The following is a 25,057-nucleotide window of genomic DNA, read 5'->3' on the forward strand; positions in this document are numbered from 1 at the left end:
ATAATAAAATTATCCATCAGTCATTTTTTCAACGAACTGTGCATGTGCATTTCTTGCGTGTGTGGGTAGGTTTTCAAAGTTTCACTCAACCAAGTCGTTAATGTATAACAAAAGAACTTTAAATTGCAGTCAAGAATATTGGTAGGCATCTCAGATTGATTCGAATTTTGTTAAGTCTTTGCCCTAAATTCTATTGTCTCGTGCCAAAGTGCTCTAATAATTATGGTTTGGAAAAACACTAGCCAAATCAAACAGTGTGTTTAAAGTAAACCGCTATTAATTATTTAGAACTTACACAATGATGTCTCCATCATGAGCATTTATTTTATTAAAAGTGCTAAATAGAAAAAAACCATTTGTCCCAAAATAACGAACTGATAAATCGATATCACATCATAGATTATATAGGCATCGATGGTTAAATTTTAACACTTTGTTTGATAGGTTAGAAATTGGAAAAAGAAGAAGGAAGGAAGTAGAAGAAAGTGAGTAAAAATAAAGTATACTGATTATAGGGGTCAAACAAAAGTACAGAGAAATTGACAAAAAAGAAGTGGAACAGATTATGAAAAACACAATTGTTATAAATTGACTTCGATATCTTCTCTCCCTTGTTATTACATTAACTTGTGTTATTATTATAATTATAACAATATTATTTTTTATATAATAATATAATAACATAACGTGTTATGAAACTGTTTTTCTAACTATGTATTTGTCTTTTTTTTAGCATAGAGGATAAAATAAATGGTATTAGTGTGTTTTATGAAACCGTTTTTCTAACTATGGTTTCGTTTCTCACATCACTTTCTCAGCCACGCCATCTTGTCAAGTTTTCCCACCAATTCATTTGAATGTGTCAATGTTTTCATGTGCAAGTAATAAATATTTAATGGAGACATCAATTAATGGCACTTTGACTGAGGAAACAAAGCTTGGTATGCCAAGAAAAACTAAAATGTCATATTCTCAATTTATTTTTTGACTTTCAATTAATTGTGGATGGAGTTTTGTTGGGACGGCACCAAAGTCAACCAAAATTTAGTCACTCCTCATGTTTTGTATACAAAACATTGAAAACAAAACACCAAGGATAACACCAAAGAGCACAGACGTAGAAAAATCGAACCAAACCTAATATATAAAATATGTCCTGTATCATCCTACAATATTTATCTCTCACCAAACGTTTTCCTTTCATCGTCTAAAACTCAACCATTCTTTCTCACTCAACAGTCCAACATGTTTAGATCCACAAGCACTCGGAAAAGCCCTTCCAGGTATGAGAAATTAGATAAAGAACATGGTGACAGTGGAACTTCAAATGAGGATTTTAAGAGGAGCACAAGTTTGCCTTCTCGAGCTATGGCTTCAACCTTTGGTGAGATGAATCTGCAGAGAAACCCCACGAAAAAGGGCAGTAGTAAACCTAAGGAGAAGAAGATTCACCCACTTCTCAGCCTCTTTGATTTTCGGCGGAAGAAGACGACAACAGCTAGGCCTGAATTTGCTAGGTATCTTGAGTATGTGAAGGAAGGAGGCATGTGGGATACCAATTCCAATAAACCTGTCATCTATTACAAATGATTACTCATCTCAGGTTTCAAACTCAAGTGTAAGTTAGTGCTATATTTCTTTCAAAGAATAATTAGCGTTTGATTATCGTGTCAAATCATCATAAGATGTTCATGAAACTTTCTATTGTTTCTTGCTGAATTTGATGACATAAATATTTATGCTTTATCATTACAAGTTGAATTGTCGGAGGCCAGATAAAAACACACTGCACATACAACATCGTTCTTCTTCCCATGATGTCATCTTTTATGAATGTTTATAAGAGATGGTTTGTGTATAGATTAAAAGGGTTTACAAATTTATGCAGAAAAATCATGTAAGAATATGAATACTAGAAAATGGTGACTATATGCAACAAAAACAAAAACCTGATGAATTATGCATGCAGTGAGCCGCAATCCCTGACCGCCCTCATGACGTTATCAAGTGAGAACAAGGCTATTTGACCCTTAATTATCAAGTTTATTTTGAACGTTGATTTCATCATAAATTTTATGCTTTTTTTTTCATGCATTTGTGTGGTAAAACTTCCCATTTGACTATAATAATAATAATAAATTAACGTATATGAATGATTTAATATTAACTTGTCAAAAAATTGATTTTCTCATGCACTCAACTCGAATGAAAAGCAAATGTATATATCCTCCAACGTTTTACGCAATTGCATGTATTCTCATACTCTATATCATGGACAACAACAGTTTAAATACTTTAACTCGGTGTGTTATACTTGGAGAATGAACCAGGAAACAGATTTTTGAAAAGGGGTTTCAAAACTAGGAAAAAGAATTCATAGATTTGATTTTTTTACATATTATTGAATTTTATATGTAATGACTTTTTCACTGTTGCTATGTGTATGATGGTCATCTCACCACAATTAGCAGTATCTCTCCACCATTGTTACTTTTAGGATGTAACAAGTCACGTCACATTTTGAAATCCATTTAATTCCACTACATTTTGGTGAATTAAGTTCAGTCCGTGGGTATTGATCAAGCATAATAATTTATAATTTAATTAAATAACCGAGTTTAATAAGTTGTTGAACCCAACCTAACTATTTAATGAACACAAAATAAACATATTAATTGTCTGGCAAATTTGTTATAAAAGTATTATATATTTTAGGTATTGTATGCTTTATTACATAAGTATCGTTATTTCACCAAAAGTATAATATTAAATAATTTATTTTAGATTATATTATTGGTAAATTGTGTTTTTATTTTATTTACCTGTAACCCAAGTACACCCAAAAAAGAAGGATGAGTTTAGTTATAAAATAAACAAAATAATATAAAGTCAACCTTAATTAAATTAGTTAAGCGAAAACAAAAAGAAATCACTTAATTTAATCACTCTAATCTTTACCTACCAATAACTCACATGTTCATGATTATTTACATTGGATGGGGAATTTTTAGAAGATAATTATTTTTATAAAGAAAACTTTGGTTTATGATAATTGTGTTGTTTGAGTAAAACATTTTTTTTAAAAAGAAAAACCCATGAAAACAATTAAATTATTTAAAATTAGATCATTTGAAACTTCAAATGAAAAGAAAATTTTGAAATTCTTATGTAATTTACTTTTATTTTATTTTCAATTTTGGTTTGAATATTATTATTGGGATCACTATAATTTGCTTAAGTTTAAATATTTTTTTTCTCTTAATGTTCATAAGAATTATTTTATTCGATTTAACTTATTAAGGTCATTTTTGTTGTTGCAAATTATTATTATTATTTATTTAATATTAGTCCAAAAAATTTCAACCAATATTGAAAATATTTTTTTTATTAATAGTCGATAAGTGTCTGTTTTTCTATCATCGCGATCGACATCAATACTTTACTTATTAAAATTTTGTTAATATTTTTTCTATTATTAACAAAAAAAAAATCAACTAACATATTAGTTTAATCTCGACTTCACTTTTTGAGTCAACATTAATCTGAAAGTAAAAGAAAGAAAGAAAGAAAAAAAAAACTCTTCAGTCATCAATATGATAAAAATAACTTAAATTATTGTAGTTGATTTTAATTAATTTCAAACAACATCAATAAAATTGTCTATTTTGACAAAATATAACATTAACCAATATTAAAAAATGATATTAATATTTTTAAACTAGTAATAGTTATTTTCTGTTTGAATAATTTTTTTTTTCTTGAATGATAATTAAAATATTTTATCTAAATAAAAAAAAGTAAAATTTAATAAATTTAAATCTTTTCTCAAATGAGATCATTTAAAATTTAATCAATTGAATACATTTGAATGTTTTCCGGACATTCTTATCCAAAGTTACTCTGTTTTTTTTTATTATTATTAATTAAGAACCGATGGGTATTTGATTTTTTTTATTTGTTCTTTCATAACTCAGGAATACGTAAAATTTAGCCTCCTTTGTATAATTATAACTAGTTCATAATCAACCCCTCGTGTTTGGTAACAAATTTCATTTTGACTTTTTTTCAAATTGAGTTAGTCCTCACAAGAAAAAGGAAATAAAAAAAATATTGAAATAACGTCCTGTTATATGAATTCAATGATAATATAAAAACTGTTTTTTAATTGCCATTTAATAATTTAAATAGGATCGATAACAAAGAGCTAAATGTATTTGACAAAGATTAATCCACATAAATGAAGGAATTTTTTTTTTCAACGATTTTATATTGTTTACACATCGAATTGTTGAAGAATAATTCTTCTCATATAAAGTGGGGAATGTATGCCAATTGAGTCAAATATATGTATACTATTTATGAGTGACGCATCATATAAGCTTTTTTATTTTGCTTTTATAATAATGATTCTTCTCCGATGTTATGATTTTTTCATATACATTATCGGTATCATTATTTTCTGTTGTTTTATCTTCACCTTAAATACAATATTAGATGAGCCAATAAGTTAGAATTTACTGTTTGTGAATTTTTTTTTCAGGTGCTGTATTACACGTTACGACTATTTTATAATTTATGTTTATGTAACATCATATAATTTAACATCAATTACTAGACAAATATTTATAAAGTAAAAAAAAGCTATTGCATAAGTTATAATTCAAAATCGATGTATGTGATTTTTTTTTACAATGCAAAACTTTCACTTTTTACAATATTCAATTATCAATCAAAAGCATTCTAGTACATCAGAACCTATCTTATTAACATGTTCAAGAACTAATGTTGTTCATTCGTAAGGATTTTTAATGGCGAATGTGGAGATTAGTATATTGAGGTGCAATAACATTTAGAATGTGAGCATAAGTTTCTGTAACCTACAGTGTCAGAACCATATATGTTAAAAAATGCTATCTGCATTAACTTTACTCAAAAAGGTTTTGTTGTAATTTATAGTTCATAATATTGACTATTCCTTCCTTAAAGTAGAAAAAGTGTACAAAGAATCTTGCAAGAAATTTGTTTTACTCAAAAACTTCCTCATCGCATAATTCACTTTATTAATTCTCAAAATTAAAGTTACTTATCTCCTATTTTACTTAAGATGAAAAAGATTTCAAACTCCTATAACTTATTAATATTAATACTAAAAGTTTCAACATTCAACAGTAAATTTAATCAACAAATTATTATTTGAGAGGCTACTAATATGAAGAAAACACATTAACATCATACATAACATAGCATAGCTACATTTATGTTTAAAAAACTATTCAATTACCCTAATATTAGATGAGAAGTTTCACAATCTTCTTGTTTTAGAATCTTCTTGTACTTTTGCCATTCTTGGAAAGCTCTGTATAGAGGAATCGCGGTAGGGAAAGTGCGGGAAAATCCTAGAGAAAATGGTCAGGGCACGAAAAAGTGAGGGAAAATTTTGTAGGTTAAGGAAGAAGATCAAAACGGCCATGAAAACAATACCAAGAAAAACACATGCGATAAGGAGGGTTTGGACCAGAAATAAGACAGACGTTGGCACCAAAAATATGGAGCGAAAGAAGGGCTAGACCGAAGAAGCAGCGCGAAGGTAGTGTTGGACCAAAATCAAGGTGTGGAGGCGCTCAACCCAGGGCGGGTTCTTGTGGAGACGCTGTGTGAAGGCAGTCGTGGTGGCAGTGCAAGGAGACATGCATGTGTACAAGCAGTGAGTGGAGGTGCTATGTGCGAAAATGATGGAAAAAGCGAGATGGGAAACATTTGCAAAGAAGAATGAAAAACACGAAAAGGGAAGAGAATTAAAGAGACACACTTTTACATACATATAATATAATATAAAGATAAATGGTCATAATGTAAACTTTTGAATTTTTTTCAAGAAATGAGAGAATACAAAGTAAAGAAGGATAACGTTAAATGGATGTAAAAAAAAGATTTGTCAAAGAACTTCCCAATTTATTTTATTTCCAAAATTACCCTTCTATTTTAACTTTTTTACTTTTACCTTTTGGGATTTTTTAACATATTTCAAAACCCTAATTTTACCACTCACTTCTTCACTCCCGCGGCTGCACCCCACCACCACATCTTTCACGGATTCTCTCTTCACTTGTCATTTCCGTTTAAGCTTTTCTTCTTCCTTTTATTTCTTTTTCTTTCAACCTTCTCTTCCCCACTTCCCTTTCCCTTTTCTATTTGTTTCCTTCCATTGTTGGTGTTGATTCCTAGTGCGAAGGAGCGTAGATCTAGCGGGATCTGGTTTTTCATCTCCATCCTAGATTAGTTTAAATCTGTAAATCTGTTTGGTTTTAACATGTGTTGCTGTTGTTTTTCCGTCGCCCGCCGCGAAGGCCAAAACGGATGTCGACATCCATTTTACCTTCAACGGATGTTGACATCTGTTGATGGATGCTCACATCCGTTTAAGGTTAAAATGTTTGTTTTAGGGTTTATCACGCACCTGGGAGGGGAGGAACACCATACCTTCACCTTCAAGCACGACCACCACCAACATCGAACTCTCGCAACGCTGGATTCTCACACCACCAAATGAAAGTCCGCCAGACTCTCACAGCACACACGGTAAAATAATGAAAGAGAGGAAGAAGTAAACGTTAAAGAAAGGAAGAAGAGCTTGTCTGCAAAGAATAGCTTTTGATATTGTCGCGCTGCATGCATTCATTCGGGGACCAGAAATAGGTTATTGTTGGAGTGGGTAGAAGGTAATAAATATTAACCCTAAAAATAAAATTTTACTGAAGGACAAATCAAGAATGGAGAGGTGCTGGGAGCAAGAGGTGGTGGTGTAGGGAACAACACCCTTAAGAGTAATACGTTGATAACTAATAAATAATTAGATCAACGTTTAAGTTATTAATGGACTAATACCGAAACAATGTTGATTCTATTCAACAACCAATATAATATAATATTTCTCTATTCAAAAGTAATATATTAATATTATTTTTTATTTTTTATTTATATTTTTTCAGAAAATATTACGTTGGTTAAACTAACAATGTAATATGATTTTTATATTTAAAAAATTTTCACCATAAATTATCACATCATTTCTTCAGCAACCAATATAATATCTTCATTTTACACTAATGGTAACAATTGTCATTTGACATTTAATATTAGTTATATTCTTTGTCAATAGATTATTTTACTAAGAGTTACATTTTTTCGATTGATTATCATGATATATGTTATAATCATTTTTATCATTGATATTAATGCTATTTTCAGATAAGTGTTTTGTTTAGATGGTTTTTCTAATATTAATTAAGAACACTTTAAACTAATATTAACAATTAGTACTATTTGTTAATATCTACTAGAAAATTAAATTAAGTTGACATCAATAAAAAATATAAACAAAAAAAATTAAATCAACGATATGATAAGATTAATATTAGTATAAATAACTGTAGTTGATATGATTGATGTATATTAAGACATAATCATAACTTCAAAATTTATAGTAATACTTAATAAAAATTTTATTTAAAAATAACTATAATACGTGACATCCCAAAATATCATATACACATATAATATAATAGGATTCAGCTATTATAATATGTAAAAGCACTTGAGAGATAGAGATAATAATATTTAAATATGTATACAGTCATTCAAAAGATAGAGGGAATTAAAACGAAATCAAACTTAAGTACAAGTTTCCAAAGTTCTCCAAAATACAAGGCTATTGAAATTTTAAAGAGACCTAAAGAGTTTTCCAAAAGTGTCGAACTATATAAAAAAAAAAAACTAGGAGTTTTTCAAAATAACAAGCTAATCAACTAAGAGCTAGTAGAAGGCCTAAGTACTAGGGGCTGGGTCTTCTTCAACCTCCAAAGCTTGCTCCAATGGTACATCATCACCTACTGTTCACATCCAAAGGATTGGATGATCATCGCAAGGGAAAAGACAAACACATGCAACACATACAATGCAAGGGTGAGCTAGGTCTCAAACAAACATATAGATAATTTCAATTCAATCTAGCATTTTCAAGAACATCCGTACACACATAAACATGTAAGTCATTATAAACATAAATATTTATTTCACAAAACTCATTAAAGCAAGCATCCTATCATGTTAAGACTCCTAGACACGTCCGAACATAGAATGTATGTAGAGCTGGGGCGGATTGTGCACTTGTGATGGCCCCTACTGCTTTGCAAAGCCATTGCCGAGGGGTTCCACCCGACCATACACAAGGCTAGTCCGTTACTGCGAAATAGACCTTCAGTGATAGCGCCTACCCTAGGACCTCCCACTACTCTCACCACACGCGTCAATCCTCTCTAAGTGAGAATGAAAAACCGTTGGAGTGTTAGGGATAACCCCCCATATGGAAGCCTCTCACATTCATTCAATACACTAACTGATCCCACCGAGAGATCTTAATTTCATATTCAATCCGACCACTTTAAATCACATGATATTCCTCTTGGATCAATAATGTACCTCATAAACCACTTTGATTCATCAAACATAAAATTTCATAGTCATTCAAGTGCATTCTTACTATATTGTCTCATACCAAACCCATACACCATCATACAACATCAACCATGTCATAAAACAACTCATACATTACATACTTTCACAAAACCATCACTTATTAACACAAATTTCTTTAGGAATTTTAATTATCAATACTTAAGTAATTCAAACAACTTGGAGACCCTCACCAATGGCTCCGGAAGGGTAAAAAACCCCCAGAACGAACTAAAGAACGTCCAAAACGGACGTCCGAAACTCCAAAAACATCAAAAACACCGAAAACACTCAATCTGCCACACATAATTCGCTCAGCGCACCCTCCCTGTGCGCTAAGCGAATTTTGTTTGCAGAGGAAGCTAAATTCTGCAGATTTTTCTGCATAATTGAGCAACTCTAACTCTCTTTTACCAATTCTAATCATTTTGGTGAACTTTTACCACTCATAAATCAACTTTCATGCTAAATTAAACTTACCTAAACAATTCTAATCCTTTCTAACATTATTATAAAGTGTTTATGCATTGATTTAGGTTCTACAACTTCAATTTTATCAACCTAGAGGTCTAAATTCAATTCTACAACTTGGAGTTGGTTTTTAACCATTTAAACATGCCTACTAAGTCACACATGACCTACCTAAGTTACCTAAACTGACTAGGATCACCAAGAATGCCTAACTCTAAATTTGACCACCACACTTCCTTTCTAACTCTAAAACACCAATTTTTCCCAACTTAGAGACCCAAAACCCGATCTTACCTCTTTGCTCTAATTTTGACTAATTTAGTGACTCAAACAAGTCACAATACAGTGGATAAAACTGTCCCAACAGTCCAATAACGCTGCAGACCTCATTTGCTCAAAATCACTACCTCACTTCCTCTAAAATGGCCTAAAATTGACCCTAAAGACACTTGATTTCCTTTCTAACAGTACTACCACAAAGTTTTCATGCCAAAACAGTTCCAACATACACAATTCCATCATTCTAAGTCATTCCAAACAATTTATAATCATCAATCACCAAATTCACATAACACACACTTCCATACATGCATTTCAAGTTTAACTAGAACCAAGTTCATGCTTTCACAACATACCACTACAAATTTTATCATGTATTCACTCTAGACAGTAAAATCAAGAGTAGAACTAGCTCCCCTTACCTCTAGTGTAGACAACCGAGCTCAAGTAGGAACCCTGGACCACTTGCTTGCACTCCCAAAATGTTAGAATCACCTATAAATCATCAATTGATGATGGAAAACGAATCTTAGAACCAAATAGAAGCTAGATTATGGAAGAAAACGAAATGGGTTGCATGCAACAGTTCAATCACATGCTTACAACCCTAGGGCACACGAGAAAGGGGGTTTTCTTACCGGTTGGAGAAAACGGAAAATCAATCGGTAGAAACGTAGCTCTTGGAGTCTTGAAGGTCTAGGTAGCTTCAATTCAGGAAACAAATGGTTAGATTTTGGAGTTGGAATAGAGAGAGTGGCAAGACAAGGAAGAAAAGAGAGAGTGCTTGAAAGAAAAGGGGGAACGTTCTTCTGAAGCACAATTTAGATGTGAGTTTTTACTTTACTAATTTTGCCCAACCTATCCTATGCTGCCACGTGTACACACTTTTTTGTTATATTTTATAAGGCGTTACATAATCTATATGAAAAATTGTAATAATTTATTTCCAAACACATGTATTATAACATTAATATTCAGAAAAATAATTTATAAAACTAATGCTTAATTTAACATTATATATTTATACACCATTGAGCTATTATGTTATTTTTAAACGCACTTGTATTTTTTACGTGATTAAGAAAATTATGTATGATATTTTTCAATATTTTGCTATTTGTTTAAGTATATGTTATTTTTGTTTAATAGAAAATAAATATACCTTTTTGAAATATTAACATGATAGCTAATTCTTATCGTAAAAATTATTCATGTCACGTGTGTTTATTATGATTATATCTTTTTACTGTCTAATTTAGACCAAAATTTAAAATGTTTATGTTTATTATTTTTTAGCATAATGAATAAATTATTTTTTATTTATAATTTATATTTGAGAAGCTGAAGTGAAACAAGATGTAAGAATCGTTTTTTAATTTGTAACAATTTAAAAAAAATAAAAACTGAATTTAAAAACTCAAAATAAAAGTAAGGTTTCATTTTAAAAAATTTCAAATCTTGAAGCTGAAAAAAATCTCTAAGAACGTATGTCACGTTCAAAATTTTCAAATTTTGAAAGTAGTGTTTGGCAAGTGGCTTTCTCTTTCATTTGTTCTTCTTTGTGAAAGATTTTTATTTGCATTAAATAAACGACGTCGTATTTAGTTGAAACTTTTATTCTGATCCCATGAAATTTAATGGGCTGGGCCAATGAGGGTCCACAGATGAAGGAACCCAAAAAGAAAAAAAGATTATAAAAGTACGAAGAATACAGATAAAGTAGGAAAAAACTAGAATTAAACTCATGAGACGGTCATAACTTTATCTTTCTCTCGAAGATTCTATTTTTAAAACTGGTCATACAAAGGTTGCTCAAAAACAGATTTACCAATAAAATAGAAGGAAAAACAGACACAAAACATAACGATTTGATTTCTTGGAAGATAGGTTAGGTTGGTCGGGTGTTAAATATATACATATATATATTGTACAAAGCACGTTGGCGTCCCAGAAGCAACACAACAAACCAACAGTCGCCACCGATAACACTAAGAAACGTTTGCAAAATTTGATGCTTCCCGCTTCTTCCTCTGTTACACTGTTCACTCTCTTTCTCGCTCAACTTTCTCCTTCATTTTCACTTTTTCCCTATTCTAGGTATTTTCTCTTTCTCACGCGTCCTAGCACTTTTTTTCTCTGTTGAAGTTTTCTTCACTTTGGAATGGTTGTTTGCATTGTATTGTGTTTCTGAGACCAGTTTAGGTTTCCGGTTATTTCGTTTGGGTTTCTCTCTACGCGGTTTCTGTTTTATTGTTGTTTCCGGAGTTTTCTGGAGAAAATAATATGTAAATATCATTTCTGTTATATGTTTTGTTTTTTTATATGTCAAGGGGAGGAGGAAATAACGCATGAAATTTTGTTATTATTTAAGACAATAATATTGTATTTTTGCTGCTTATGAAAAAAATTAAATTAGATTATTTGAAAAAAAGATGTGTTTTGAATTTTTGACCCGCTTTAATGCTATTTATCTACTTGTGTGGTTTGGATTGGGGGAGAAAGGATGATCCTTCCCTTGCTTCTCTTATTGGGTCCTTCACTCAAAAAGAACAAATCAAAATTCAATTTTGTTAGTTTTGTTTAGATTCAATCATACAACGAAATTGTGTCCTTGAATTATTGCATTAGGGCTGTGGAAAGATCGCTAAAATCTGTGCTTGGGTGTGAAACTTTATTGAGTTCTTATTTATGGCTTTGTGGATTGTACAGCAATGTCGAGTTTTACTGCCATAGCACTGGATAGGTTGATAGAGCCGGGAGATTCAAATCCGGTTGATAAATCTACTCGAACTTCCATTCCTATTCCGAACTCACAGAAGCTCGAGAGGAGTAATAAAGCACCTGCCAATAAAAGTAAGGCTCTTCGTCCTCCATTGAAGCCTACGCTTTATTCCACTCCTGAGGTGACACCCCTTCCGGAAACTCCTTCCTCGTTCCCTCCTTCACCATACATCATCAACCACAAACGTCGTGGCCCAAGTCTTCTCATCAAGAGTTCCTCTGATTCTGATGTGGATATTCATAATGATGAAAATGTTAATGACAAGAACTTTGATGCTGTTTTTGCAAGTTCAGCTGGTGACCTCCATGTTACTTTTACAAACACTGAACTTGTTAAAGAGGATATGGTGAATGGTGTCTATGACGGCAAACTGGATAGCAGCAATGGTGGTGACCCTGCAAATTGTACCAGAGAAACTGAAAGTAGTATCTTAACCGATTATTTACTCAAGGACAAGTCACTGACATTGAATTTGGACAGAGCTAGAGAGGTTGAAGACTTTTTTGATCCACCAGATTCAATGAGTTTTGCAAGCAACACAGATGGGGAAGAAAATGCAACAGACCTTTCTATGAAATTTAGCAGTCCTATTGGGGAGTATTATGATGCATGGGAAGGTAAATTGGGTTAGCTTTACTGCTAGTTATTTCTTTTAACAATCTTAGGGTGGATTCATTTACTAATCAGGAGAGGAAAAATATTATTCTATAGTCATATGTAGTGTCCAAGATATATTTGTGTCTATTAGCTTACTTGACACTTTTCTCTGTAGAATTTTCTTCCACCATGAGTCAAAATTCTATACACGATGTTGATATTGAAGTTGAATTGCGTGAAATGAGATTAAGTATGTTGATAGAGATTGAAAAGCGGAAGAAAGCAGAAGAATCTCTAAATACCATGAGAAGCCAATGGGAAAGTATCAGGCAAGGATTATATCAAGCAGGGATTATATTGCCTGCAGAGCTGACTTCTGTTGCGAAGGATGAGCAGCTAATTTCTGATGGTGTGGAAGATCTATGTCAACAAGTTTATATTGCTAGAATTATATCAAATACCATTGGAAAAGGAATTGCTAGGGCAGAGGTAGAGGCAGAGATGGAAGCTCAACTAGAGGCAAAGAACTTTGATATTGCTCGACTTATGGAACGTCTCCGTTGTTATGAGACCATGAATAGGGAGATGTCTCAGAGGAACCAGGAAGTAGTAGGTGAGATTCGTCATTAAATTAGTCTATAATTGTGTTGATTAAGGAAACATATCGATTATTCTTTATTCTTCATTTAACTATATCCATTGTGTTAGTGTTTTTATTTGTTAATTTATTTTTCTTCATTGCACAATTATCATTCTGCTGTGTATTTAATTTATCTATATTAGATTGGTAGAATTATATGTGGTTTAGGGATATGGTGGACTGGTTGTTTTTATGTCTGTTCAAGTTTGTGAGATGGGTTTTATCAGGTCACTCCAATTTATGATTTTGTTTTCTTTTATCTTGATTAATTTGTTAATCTCATTAGAGTTTTTGGCTGTTTTATCTAGAGATGACACGGCGTGAGAGACAAAGAAGAAACAAGAGGCAGAGATGGATTTGGGGTTCCATCACAACTGTGATTGTTCTTAGTACGGCTGCATTAGCATGGTCTTATCTCCCTATGGATATAGGATCATCCTCTACTGAACGTGATCTGACTCCTGAATATGATGATGCAGTCAAGCAATTCACAACATAATGCAATGTTGAATTATGGTAGGTAGGGAGAGTAATAAAAGTCTTACATGCCATTACATGTTCAGCTTCTTTTGTTATCAGTAGCAATTTTCTGGCAGTGAGGCTAGCGGTTTCACTTGGAAATTTTGAGGCTACCTTTAACCTTGTGATCCATCCGGCACAATGCTGTTATGATAATTCTCTGGTCCAGCAGTGAAGAATGTCCTTGTAGAATTTGAGCTTGTCTATGTTGGTTTGTGGTAGTAAAATACAAATTTTGGTAATTCGTTGACACTACAGGTTGACATAGGTCACAGATGCATTCCCTTATCGATTCAGATAAATGACTGTTAATAGCAATAATCCTACTCTACGTATTTGCTTTGCAATAAATCACTGTTGTTCCTAATAAAAAAGGTTCTGATGTAGAGATCTCTAGTATTTGGACTGATAGAGGAGAATTTTTCTACTGTATATACCATTGTTATTAAAAAAATAAATGTTTTGTTAAATTTTCCCATGTTCTTGACAACTAAACCAACGTAGCCATCTGAGCAACAAATCTTCTCTTATTTTACCTAATGAATGGTAAGGTAACCCTATAAGGATAGGGTTCAAAGCAAAACTTAAATTATTAAGCTTTCATAAAGAACTTTTCTTTTACAATACTTTTACTTGACCACATTTTAGGTAGATTCTTTTAGGTTTGCCCCAATCAGTATTCCTAATTAAATGAAAGATACTTGAAGAATTTTACACTTCAGCACATCTACATACCTATCCACTGGTCTCACCTCCATACTTATACCACCAAACTTACATCTATCACCTCGTTAGTTATAAGAGCATTCTTTAATAAAGTGCTTTCTCACAAGAATGCACACTAATTGATAACTTCATGTAAGACATGCTTCAGCCTATTGGCTGTAACTTTTGCAACCACTTTATACATGCATTGTACTAAAGAGATAAGTTTATATCCCCTAAGCTAAACCCTTTGGATTCTTTCTTTGGTATATAAGTTTGATGAAAGGATTCTCTCCATTCAAAAATTTATCTTGTGAATGAAACTCTTCTAGAAATTTCAGCCTATCTTCCTCTGTAATTTTATAAATCACAATTGTAAATTTGAATGTGTTGTCAGTTTGAAGAAACATTAAACCCGAACAAAAACAAGTTGCAGCAGTGTATGACAAGTGTACGGTGAAGTGACGTGCGTGTGAAAATCTAATGGGAGAAATGGAAAGCGAGACAAATGCACGAGCATGAGATGATGTGGTAAGGTGTTAGATTTGCTCATTTATTGCGCCAATCGTGGAGATATCTTTCATAAACAAAACACTCTTTTCTTTCTCACGCATTCAGACCCACGCCACGCCTCAACTTATCCCCACCAAACTCCTCTTCTTTTCCCGTCCTATTCATCACAAACCTACATACCCTTTTAATACTTTTTTTTTATATATTTTCTTCTAGTTATATATTATTATTATTATTATTATTATTATTATTATTAAGAAGTATGACTTGAAAGTTTTATTAAGTAAAAAAATAAAGTTGAGTAAACATAAGTTGAGCGATAAGAAAAAAAAAACTATAAACATTAAATATTAATATTTTATATTATGTGATATTATAGTTTTATATACAAGTAAATTGTATATTATTGGTAACAAAATTTCTTAGTTTATCTTTCTAAACAAAGTCTTAACATAAATTGTTTCTATATATAAATAAGTAGGGTCAAGAAACACACCTTTATGTTATCACCTTCTCTTCTTTCTCGAATTACTTGCTCCAACTTCTTCAAGTTCAAACCGAGCAGTGGGTATTTACTAAAGACACTCCAACGTTCAAGTCAAATTTTACTCAATAAAGTTAATTTACAAGTAAGTATCAAAACTTATCAAAACTTAATTAAGCTAACTTTACCTCTATAGTTTACCATTATATTTATAGGTATTTAGTGAACCTTAAATTGATGTTGGTCCAATAATACAGATATTTTGTGGGCTTTAAATTGATGTTGGTCTGATACATTAATGTTTGCGCTGGCCCAATTATAGCCCAACACTTGCAGGCTCATTTCGCCTGCTAAACTATTAACTTAAGGAATATACCGAACGACCATAAATATATATCGTTCGGTTAATATATCATGTTTGTTGTTGGTGCTGACTTATTACCTAGCTTACCGATCAGATCAGACATTATACCATACACAAACATATTTCAATAATTAAGTACAAATTAAACTTTTAAGGAATTATAAATTTAATTTTTAGTTAAGTTTTTAGTAAATTTTTTTGTTTTATTTTTAATTAATACTAAATTGAGTAATGCTATTTTTTACATTGTATTGTTTTCATTTTTTGTTTCTACTCAAAAAATTAAAAAAATAATTAAGTTCTAAGTTGATAATAAATTCAAATCTTTTTAATTAAGATCTAATATTCCATTTTTCAATTAAATTTTTATATCAATTAAGAATGAAGTTTCAGTCCCCAACACACAGGATACCACAAATTTAAACAACAAAAAGGTTTAATTAGATATAAAAATATTATAAAACAGTTTAGTGTGTTTTGTTTATTTACATATGTTTCTTTATTATATTATTAAAAGCAAACCCTAGACACAAATGTAGTTAGTTGAGGAACTGAATGTTAGATATTATTAAGAACTTCTACCGACTGGGCTATGTCTATTGCCATGGATGGGGCGGGACAGAAGAAGACATGGCATCATTACAGTAGTGGTGGACCCATCAAACTCACGCTACTATAACAGAAGATGCTGCAACCATGGGTCCAATTTCAGTGTTATCTTAGGTTTCGATTTTAAGTCACTCGAATGATGTTATTATGGTCAATTAACTCGTTCTTCTTATTTCTCATTGTTATGCAGTGAAAATTGTAGTAGGTTACCATTTTTTTCAGTGACTGTGGCATCTAATGGACCATTGTTATGCATGTGTTCAACACGAAGGGTTACTGTCGGTGCAGCTCAACCAGTTAGTTTGCATAATCTTCTGTGTTAATTACACTGCCTCCACTCCATTGAAGATGATATGGTTATACATAATTCTCATACTCAAACAAAAAAATAGTTCAATTCGAAAGAAATATTTTTCTCTAATTTCATATCCATAAAAAACATATTGAATAAATTATTTTTTATTTACTGGATAACAACTAAATAAAATTGACGAAAATATCATTGCTGAGTTTTAAGTGAAATCGTTCCTCCCCTTTATTGTTTTGTCATTTTCCATTGCAAAAGTTGGTAACACTGTTCTCTTTCATAATGCCTCGTTAAAAAGTACAGTAGTTGGGTTGCCAGATTTTCACATTATACCAATCCGGTGTCGGTAGTTATATAAGAATCCTTTGTGGACTTCTATGTCCCCGCTTTTACGAAACTTTTTTTTTTTAATTTTCAAAATTGGTTTCTCATTTTTAAAGTTTTATTTAATAGCATCCACATTCAAACCTACAAATATATTTTCGTTTAATGAGAATCTATTAAATGAACATTTAATTAACCTTACCCTAACCTGCAATAAAACAATCTAGGATACGGATTATTTAAATATCCCAGCTAAAATCACATTATTCTAGTAATTATGTTTTAAAAATTACATAATGTATTATAATTGCATTTTTCTTGTTTTTTCTTCTGAACAAAACTGAATTTGTAATCTAAGAAGACAAACTCGGTTTTCACTTTTCAGATTCTTAGCAACTGCCGAAGAACCGTACTTTTGCTTTTTCTCTTATCTCTATACTACTACCAAGCATATAAACAAGAAGAGAACCCATACATGAGACTGAACAAAGAGATGAAGCATTTTGCCTTTGTGTTTCTTTTGGCCATTCTGGCCACCGTGGAAGCAAGGGATGGTTTCGTCAGAACCAGAGGCATCCACTTCATGCTGAATGGATACCCTTACTATGCAAATGGCTTCAACGCCTACTGGTTAATGTACACAGCTTCTGACCCATCTCAGAGGTTCAAGGTTTCAAATGCCTTCCGAGAAGCAGCAAGTCACGGCCTTACTGTTGCTAGAACTTGGGCCTTCAGTGACAGTGGTTATAGACCTCTACAATATTCCCCTGGCTTCTATAATGAGCAAATGTTCACGGTAAGAGACCAAGACTTGTCACATTTTTTGCCTTTTAACATGTCATTTCTTGTTGTGGTTATACTTTTAGTTTCAATTTCTCTCTGTTTGCTGGTATGAAGGGGTTGGATTTCGTTATATCTGAGGCCAGAAAGTACAGAATTAAGCTGATACTGAGCTTGGTGAACAACTATGAAAACTTCGGAGGCAAGAAGCAGTATGTGAACTGGGCTAGAAGTCACGGACAGTATCTCACTTCAGATGATGATTTCTTCAGGAGCCCTGTTGTTAAGGGTTACTACATGAACCATGTCAGGGTTAGTACAATTTCTCGTCTTGCTTGGTATCTGCAGATTAAAACCTTGAATATCCTTTAACCAGACAAGTCCTCATACTTTTTTTGTCTCTTCTAATCTGTGTTCCTTCCACCGTTACCATCTAATACAAACTAAAATAATCTCATTATAATAATCACTTTGGCATTTATTCTGCTCATATACCTCTGAGGTAAAAGTGTTATTGGGAAACATGATTTCAAGCTCTGAATTTTGTTTATCTTCCACAGACTGTTCTTAACAGATACAACAGATTTACTGGAATCCATTACAAAGATGACCCAACAATCATGGCGTGGGAGCTTATGAATGAACCCAGGTGTACATCGGATCCTTCAGGAAGGACTATTCAGGTCAAATATTTTATTCCCCTTCCATTCCACCCTTTTCTTTTTTCTTTTTTACCTTCTAGCTCTTTCCCCCTCAAAGATATCAGTGCTCCATTTTTAAACTAAATCTAGCACTAAAATATAGTACTTTATTAAAAAAAAGGGAATGAAAATTTGAAGGATGATGTGATTAGGACAAATTAACCTAAAGTGGTGTCTTGTGTATTAAAGACGCCAATCACGGTCCTGGTTTCATTCTCAATCATGAGTTGACTCGTTAACTCGACACTTTTTTGTTTGATTATAGGCGTGGATCACGGAAATGGCTTGGTTTGTGAAATCGATAGACAGAAATCACTTATTGGAGGCAGGACTAGAAGGGTTTTACGGTCAATCAACACCACAGAGAAAAAGATTGAATCCTGGTTTCAACATAGGCACAGATTTCATTGCAAATAACCGAATCCCAGCCATTGATTTTGCAACGGTCCACTGTTACCCCGACCAGTGGTTAGTTTAGTTAGTAACTAACTAGAAAGTTCAGTTAATAACATTATCAAAATCATATTTTTTATTTGATTGCAACATAAACAGGGTATCGAGCTCCAACGTTCAGTATCAGCTTTCGTTCTTGAACAACTGGCTCAGTGCTCACTTCATGGACGCGCAATACGCTATAAGGAAACCGATTCTGTTAGCGGAGTTTGGGAAATCGTTTAGGGGTTCCGGGTACGAGGCGTACGAGAGGGATGAAGTGTTCAATGCAGTGTATTACAAAGTATACGCTTCGGCTAAGAGAGGAGGAGCAGCAGGGGGAGCGTTGTTCTGGCAGCTTCTGACCGGGGGAATGGAATCTTTCCAAGACGGGTATGGGATCATGCTTGGCCAGAGTTCCTCTACGGCCGATCTCATTGCGCGCCAGTCTCGGAAGCTCTATCTGATTCGGAAGATCTTCGCGAGGGTTGCGAACATGCGGCGATGGCGAAGGGGAAGATCCAGCAAAGGGTTTTCTGGCTCTGGAGGTGGAAACGGAGGCAGCCACGTCGGCAACTGAAACGGAATTACTACCTTACTACTTACTACTTACTACTAGCCTATTACACACAGTTCAAGTTTGTTCCTTTGTGTTACACGGGTTTCTCACCAATACACGGCCATGGAGGATGGCCCATCAGAATATCTTCTAGATGAATCGTTATAGCCACTGGTTACACGTGTGCCTTCTTTGTTTAACCTTCACTCCAATACACAGCACAAGCAGCTCGTGAATTCTTCCATGGTGTCTACTTCTTGGTTGCCAACCTCACTTTACTTTTTAACTTTGAAACGAGACCAAAAGAATGCCATTCATGTCATTATAACCTAAAGTTTGAATTAAAAGCATATTATAAATGCAAGTTATGTTTACTTTGACATATTTTATGTTTAATATTTTTTTTCTTGTGTATTTGATTTAAATGAAATTTATTTAAATAATACTAAAGTAACTCAAGAAAATTGATACTTTAGTCCATGGATGGTGTCTTTCTCGAGCTCTCATTTTCTTAACAAATTATAGGGCTGAAGCCCAACCAGAAGCTTCGAGGAAAAGCAACAGAGCTAACTAAGAAAGCAAGAGATAGAAAACCAGGCATCACTACAAGAAAGTATTGGCGCAAAATGTTTCATTTCATAACCAGGCAACATAACATAAAACCTTAATCTTGAAAGAAAGAAAATGAGATGTGTCATTAACACATTAAAACGCATTGAAATGTTTTACACGTCTTGAAGTTCTTCTAGTCATCTTGAAGCCAATAACGAATAGTAAATAAAACAAAACCTATGCAGAGTCCCACAGACCCCAAAACAACAACGATTCTAACCCATAGAGAAGATACAAAAACATCCAGTATAAAACCGTTCCACAGCCAGTACCATAAAATAGAGAAAATGGACCCAATTACAGCTCCAACAACCACTTGGTTCACTGTATGAAGCTGTTGCGACACCCTCAGGTACGACTGGAAACATTGAACAAGCATAAACAACTCATACTATGATCAAATTCAGAAATTATATGTAATCTGATTCAGTACGCTAGAGCAATGGAACTTTCAACTATACCATAAAAAGAATACTTGTTATCAATTCCTTTGTGATTTCACTAAGCTAGGGTAATGTACAGTGTGTGACAAAATGTTGATATTCATATTAACAATACAAGCATATAAATGAAAACAAGAGGATTTAATTCTTAGAGAGCATTGTGCGAGATAAAAAATTCATAGAAAACTCGTCTTAGTAGTTTTGTTATTTTCTTAAGGAATAGAGATTCTTCAAAGTTGCTAACTTCATTTTGTATGGTTATATTTACATCAAATACAATTTACATATCACTTTGAAAACAATAAAAATCAAATAAATTGTGAAATTGAATGGTACAAACCAGGTTACAATGTTCTAGCCTAGAAAAGTATACCATACTTCGTAATAATCACTACAATAAAATTTCTAAATAATGACCAATTTTAATGACAAAAAATAATTAGTCACTATAATGACCAATTTAGATATCAATTTATAAACTAAAAATTATTGATAATTAAATTAGTATATAAATTGGTCTCTTGGTCACTATAGTGAATTGGTCTCTCTAAGTTGGTCACTAACATAAGTTACCAAAGTTTTAGCACCAAAGGAATTGGTCTCTAGATTGGCCTCTATTATAAACTAATTTAGAAACCAATTCTTTTGATAGGCAAAACCTTGGTAATTAATGTTAGTGACCAATCCAGGGAGACCAATTTATAAACTATTTTAGTTACCAATTTTTAGTTTATAGATTGATATCTAAATTGGTCACTATAGTGACTAATTATATTCTGCCACTAAAATTAGTCAATATTTAGGGATTTTATTGTAGTGATGCTCATGGACCTAATGAAGAGGTAATGTAGATATGGTAATTGAGATAACCATTTTAAATGTATAATATGGAATAGCAGAATTTTAAGGTACCAAAAGCACAAGGAATAAAATACGAGGCAACAAACTAAAGGCTTAAATGGAAATATTATACACTTACAAAGAAAGAACCAAATGTCAGGACCAATCCACTCATGGCAATGGTAAATACATTTAGCCCAAGCCATTCTACGCCTGCAATATAATAAGAGAAACAAGCAAATGTTCATAGTGAAACCATATAATTCTATACGTCTTTAAGAAAAACAAAGAAATCTAAAAACATCGGCACTTCCTTGCCGTAACAGACAAAACAATTCTAATTAAAGATTTTTTTGGCTTGTATTTGAGTCTTTCACATGACTGCCATGGAAATTTGTATTGTCATCACTGAAAAGGAAACTAAAATAATGGAGTTCTTCATTTCATGAGGTAATTCTAAAACAGAAAACCAGACACTTCCCATGTTAACAACATAGAATACTGAAGATAAAAGGCAGAGATACACTTAAATAAAATTTACAAGCGCGAAAACTATAGATTAGTTCCTTTAACCACCAAAATTTTTATCACAATAACCTTTTGAGCTTCCAGAAAAGGGAACCTATACAAAATGGAATGTGCAATCGCTTTATATTGCTACCTACCAGAAAGAATATATAAAAATATTTATGAAAGGATCAGATTATTTATCACAAAGTTAAGATTTGTAAACCACCTCTCTTGGCAAATTATTTTTTTCTGAACAAAGAACTGTTACGAGATATTACCTGACAAAATAACAAAGAAGACAGCAAAGAATATGGATTGTGCATGTGAAGATGGCATTCCCGGGTCAGATTTCAGGGTTGAAGGTCGTTCCTGATTCAGTATACGTTTGAGCAAAACAGAAAGCAATGCATTCAAAATTGACCCTGAGGTAAACCATAAGGCTTCTGCATCATGCCTCCAAAGAATGAAACCACCAAAGAGGGCAGTTACTATCCACTTGCTCTGTAATATCAGCACTAAATGCATTAGAATATAAAAATATAGTTAAACATTAATGTGGACATAATTTTACAATGACCAAGCCTTAAGATGGGAATTCAAACAGATTATTGAAATTTAAATTTCAATAAAAACAAGCCAACCATATTAAACTTAGTTTTGTAAGACTAAAAGGGTTTACCATATGAAATCCTACTGAAAGAATTTATTTGTACACATAACTTTAAACTATATCACTTAAAACAAGAACGATCATAGAGACAAAAACCCCATAGCCAAATATGGTGATTAGGAGTTCCAAAATTGCGGTGAGAAGGAAAACGAGGTCTTATAAGACCCCGCCCATTGTCTGAAGAACATATATAGAAAACTAAGAACACTGTGGGAGAATCAATGAATAATTCAAATATATCAGTTACACTAATAGGTTGCAGGCAACTTGGCTGGACATGTTCTCAATACCAGGAATATAACATGAAGTCAGTGACTAGAGGATATTTTGTTCCATTTATGGATGTGCAGTTGCTGCATGAAAGCCTTAACAGAGGCTATTTGTTAAGGGAATGCACATAGTGGTAATGTGAGAGGAACTTGGGTATAATGGGATGTCTAAATCCCACATTTCGAAGTGTTTGAACGCATAACAATTGATGCCTAAATCATATCAAAGTTTTACTGGCCTCTGGAAAAATACAACATTGTTAAAGTACCACTATTTCTGCTTCCTCACATTAGCTGTTCTATTAATTGATCAATAAGCCATGACTATGAAGGATATGCTCTTAAAGCTGGGTATGCTTAGATTCTGAGCTTTTGGCATTCTTTCTTGTTTCTTGTTCCCTTACATCCATTTTTTATTCAAGCCACATAGCAAAAAAGATAAGTAAAAACAAATCTACTTCAGTAGAAACTAATACAGAGCGTGTATTAAGGATGTGTTTCCCAAAACTAATCCATCAGCACTTTCTTTATTTAGGGAATATTTAACAAGTTGATCCTACTTAGATAAGCTTCTTCATATAAGAAAATTACAAGATAAAATAAAATGAGTTTCATCCATAAGCTAAAATGAACTACTGAAAAACTCCATTCAATTTGTTATTTCCTTCTCATATAACTAAGAGTAGACTGAGTAGCTTCTGCATTATTTATTTATTGATCATGATATTTTGGTTTCACTTCAGCATGCTGGCAAACACACTTAACCAAATCTATTCTATGCCTACTTATCCACACCTAGCTACTGCCTGTGGTACATAAGTGTCATTGTTTACACATCACAAGTGTATTGGACCTAGCTACCGAACTGACTTAATGAAATTGAAGACGTGGCCAAGGGGGCCAAAGACAACGAGAACTCACGGATTTCTCCATATCCAGAGGCCAAACTCAACTTTCTGTAGTTATAGCATAGACACGCTGAGCCTGCAGGAATAGCCCTCTGGAATCGCAGCATAGAAACTATTTTAAACGCGCCCTTTAATAGCACAATGAAAACTTTTCCTTTGCATTCTATCAACAAGAATTCTCAAACCATGATTGACTAATTGTTCTCAGATAGCATTTTCTCCAATTGAAATTTCTGAATTCGAAAACCTTGGGTTGTAAAAAGAGGTGGTATGATATGTTTCCGAGATTGGATAGCATATTCAGATGAACCTAATAGTAGCAAACAAATTTTTTAATAACATGGATTTCGATTCTTTTTTCACCTTCAATAACATGATACAGATTATACAGTCGTGTGAAAAAAGAAAAATAAAATATTTCAATGTAACAACCAAATTAACTGGTGGGTCCTCTTCCCAGCCACGGGTTCATGGTTAAGCCTAGTATGATAAAAATGTATCTTTTTTCTCTTGGAACCACACTCCAGTTCTGCTAACATTCATTCCTTATTACAAATACCGTGCATTTCAGAAACCATGTCAAAAGAAACCTAATACATTTAAGAAAATATATAGAAAATTTCCTTTAAAGGAGTAAACATTCCCTCCACTTGGGGTGGGAATCATAAGAGTGAATATTCAGAACTTTAGTGGCCAAACATTATTGAAAAACGTGAAGGATGGATTACGAACCAGTTTATTGAGCTTGTATTCCACCTCATGCGACAAAAACTTTGACTGAAACGGGGATGGTCCATCGATGAAAGCTTCCTGTTCAAACACTTGGATGTTTTCATCCCCTTCTCCATCTCTGAAAGCAGAAGTTCTCACGGATTCATCCATAGTTTTCGATACCCAGAACGAGTTCCTTCTCAAAAGAGGTCTCCTTGAAAGAAATCCACTACAAAGTAAGGATCTTGAAGGAGAAAAACAACGAGGAAGTGAAGTGTTTTTCAATTTTCTTCGTTTAAGACAATTTGACCCCTGAAAAAGAGTGAAGGGAGCTTGGCAAATTGAAGAAGCCGCCGCCATGTGAGAGGAAAAAGATCCTCTCTAGTTTATGGGAGAAGATGGGGCTACAGTCCAACATCACAAAAGCTAGTCTTTCTCTGTGGTATTTATTATCTATGAAGGAAGACGCTCCACGGAAAGTCCAACAAACCAGTTCATTCTCTGTCCACAATTCCAA

The 25,057-nt window shown here is 32.9% G+C and overlaps 4 protein-coding genes and 1 long non-coding RNA gene across 6 annotated transcripts; 3 read left to right on the plus strand and 2 right to left on the minus strand.

The window, feature by feature from the left end:
• Window positions 1–1,104: 1,104 nt before the first annotated feature.
• LOC108335882 (uncharacterized) lies at window positions 1,105–1,746 on the plus strand. Its single transcript, XM_017572074.2, has one exon. It carries the CDS (start codon window positions 1,246–1,248, stop codon window positions 1,588–1,590), a length of 345 nt encoding a protein of 114 aa, XP_017427563.1. The 5' UTR covers window positions 1,105–1,245; the 3' UTR covers window positions 1,591–1,746.
• Window positions 1,747–7,649: 5,903 nt separating this feature from the next.
• Window positions 7,650–10,066, minus strand: LOC108335567 (uncharacterized). Its single transcript, XR_001832755.2, has 3 exons — window positions 9,900–10,066; window positions 9,684–9,756; window positions 7,650–7,889 (listed from the first exon to the last, which is right to left on the minus strand). It is a non-coding gene; the product is annotated as an uncharacterized LOC108335567 (long non-coding RNA).
• Window positions 10,067–11,096: 1,030 nt separating this feature from the next.
• On the plus strand, window positions 11,097–14,173 carry LOC108335175 (uncharacterized). The gene is made up of 4 exons (XM_017571127.2): window positions 11,097–11,358; window positions 11,971–12,660; window positions 12,816–13,253; window positions 13,589–14,173. The coding sequence occupies exons 2-4, from the start codon at window positions 11,973–11,975 to the stop codon at window positions 13,777–13,779; spliced, it is 1,317 nt and encodes a 438-aa protein (XP_017426616.1). The 5' UTR covers window positions 11,097–11,358; window positions 11,971–11,972; the 3' UTR covers window positions 13,780–14,173.
• On the plus strand, window positions 13,665–19,959 carry LOC108335131 (mannan endo-1,4-beta-mannosidase 7). Of its 2 annotated transcripts, XM_052869543.1 has the most exons (8): window positions 13,665–13,796; window positions 14,902–15,035; window positions 16,665–16,770; window positions 17,491–17,901; window positions 18,003–18,197; window positions 18,446–18,568; window positions 18,852–19,054; window positions 19,139–19,959. In XM_052869543.1, exons 2-8 carry the CDS (start codon window positions 15,013–15,015, stop codon window positions 19,596–19,598), a joined length of 1,521 nt encoding a protein of 506 aa, XP_052725503.1. In that variant the 5' UTR covers window positions 13,665–13,796; window positions 14,902–15,012; the 3' UTR covers window positions 19,599–19,959. The 2 variants fall into 2 exon arrangements, with proteins under 2 accessions (XP_052725503.1, XP_017426559.1); XM_017571070.2 differs by lacking the exons at window positions 13,665–13,796; window positions 16,665–16,770 and having other exon boundaries at window positions 14,914–15,035.
• Window positions 19,960–20,247: 288 nt separating this feature from the next.
• Window positions 20,248–25,057, minus strand: LOC108335312 (lipid phosphate phosphatase epsilon 2, chloroplastic). Its single transcript, XM_017571302.2, has 4 exons — window positions 24,562–25,057; window positions 22,261–22,483; window positions 21,612–21,685; window positions 20,248–20,547 (listed from the first exon to the last, which is right to left on the minus strand). The coding sequence occupies exons 1-4, from the start codon at window positions 24,898–24,900 to the stop codon at window positions 20,323–20,325; spliced, it is 861 nt and encodes a 286-aa protein (XP_017426791.1). The 5' UTR covers window positions 24,901–25,057; the 3' UTR covers window positions 20,248–20,322.

This window comes from Vigna angularis, chromosome 10 (genome assembly GCF_016808095.1).
Source record: "Vigna angularis cultivar LongXiaoDou No.4 chromosome 10, ASM1680809v1, whole genome shotgun sequence".
NCBI classification, from domain to species: domain Eukaryota; kingdom Viridiplantae; phylum Streptophyta; class Magnoliopsida; order Fabales; family Fabaceae; genus Vigna; species Vigna angularis.

What these genes read in the sequence shown, in the direction of transcription:
- LOC108335882 (XM_017572074.2), top strand. Translation starts at nt 1,246, where the DNA reads ATGTTTAGATCCACAAGCACTCGGAAAAGCCCTTCCAGGTATGAGAAA.
- LOC108335175 (XM_017571127.2), top strand. Translation starts at nt 11,973, where the DNA reads ATGTCGAGTTTTACTGCCATAGCACTGGATAGGTTGATAGAGCCGGGA. An exon ending in GTATTATGATGCATGGGAAG is followed by an intron (nt 12,661 to 12,815) that starts GTAAATTGGGTT and finishes TTTTCTCTGTAG; the next exon opens with AATTTTCTTCCACCATGAGT. An exon ending in GAGGAACCAGGAAGTAGTAG is followed by an intron (nt 13,254 to 13,588) that starts GTGAGATTCGTC and finishes TGTTTTATCTAG; the next exon opens with AGATGACACGGCGTGAGAGA.
- LOC108335131 (XM_052869543.1), top strand. Translation starts at nt 15,013, where the DNA reads ATGCACGAGCATGAGATGATGTG. An exon ending in CTGTCGGTGCAGCTCAACCA is followed by an intron (nt 16,771 to 17,490) that starts GTTAGTTTGCAT and finishes TTCACTTTTCAG; the next exon opens with ATTCTTAGCAACTGCCGAAG. An exon ending in ATAATGAGCAAATGTTCACG is followed by an intron (nt 17,902 to 18,002) that starts GTAAGAGACCAA and finishes GCTGGTATGAAG; the next exon opens with GGGTTGGATTTCGTTATATC.
- LOC108335312 (XM_017571302.2), bottom strand. Translation starts at nt 24,900, where the DNA reads ATGGCGGCGGCTTCTTCAATTTGCCAAGCTCCCTTCACTCTTTTTCAG. An exon ending in CTTCTTTGTTATTTTGTCAG is followed by an intron (nt 21,686 to 22,260) that starts GTAATATCTCGT and finishes ATTATATTGCAG; the next exon opens with GCGTAGAATGGCTTGGGCTA. An exon ending in TGACATTTGGTTCTTTCTTT is followed by an intron (nt 20,548 to 21,611) that starts GTAAGTGTATAA and finishes CAATGTTTCCAG; the next exon opens with TCGTACCTGAGGGTGTCGCA.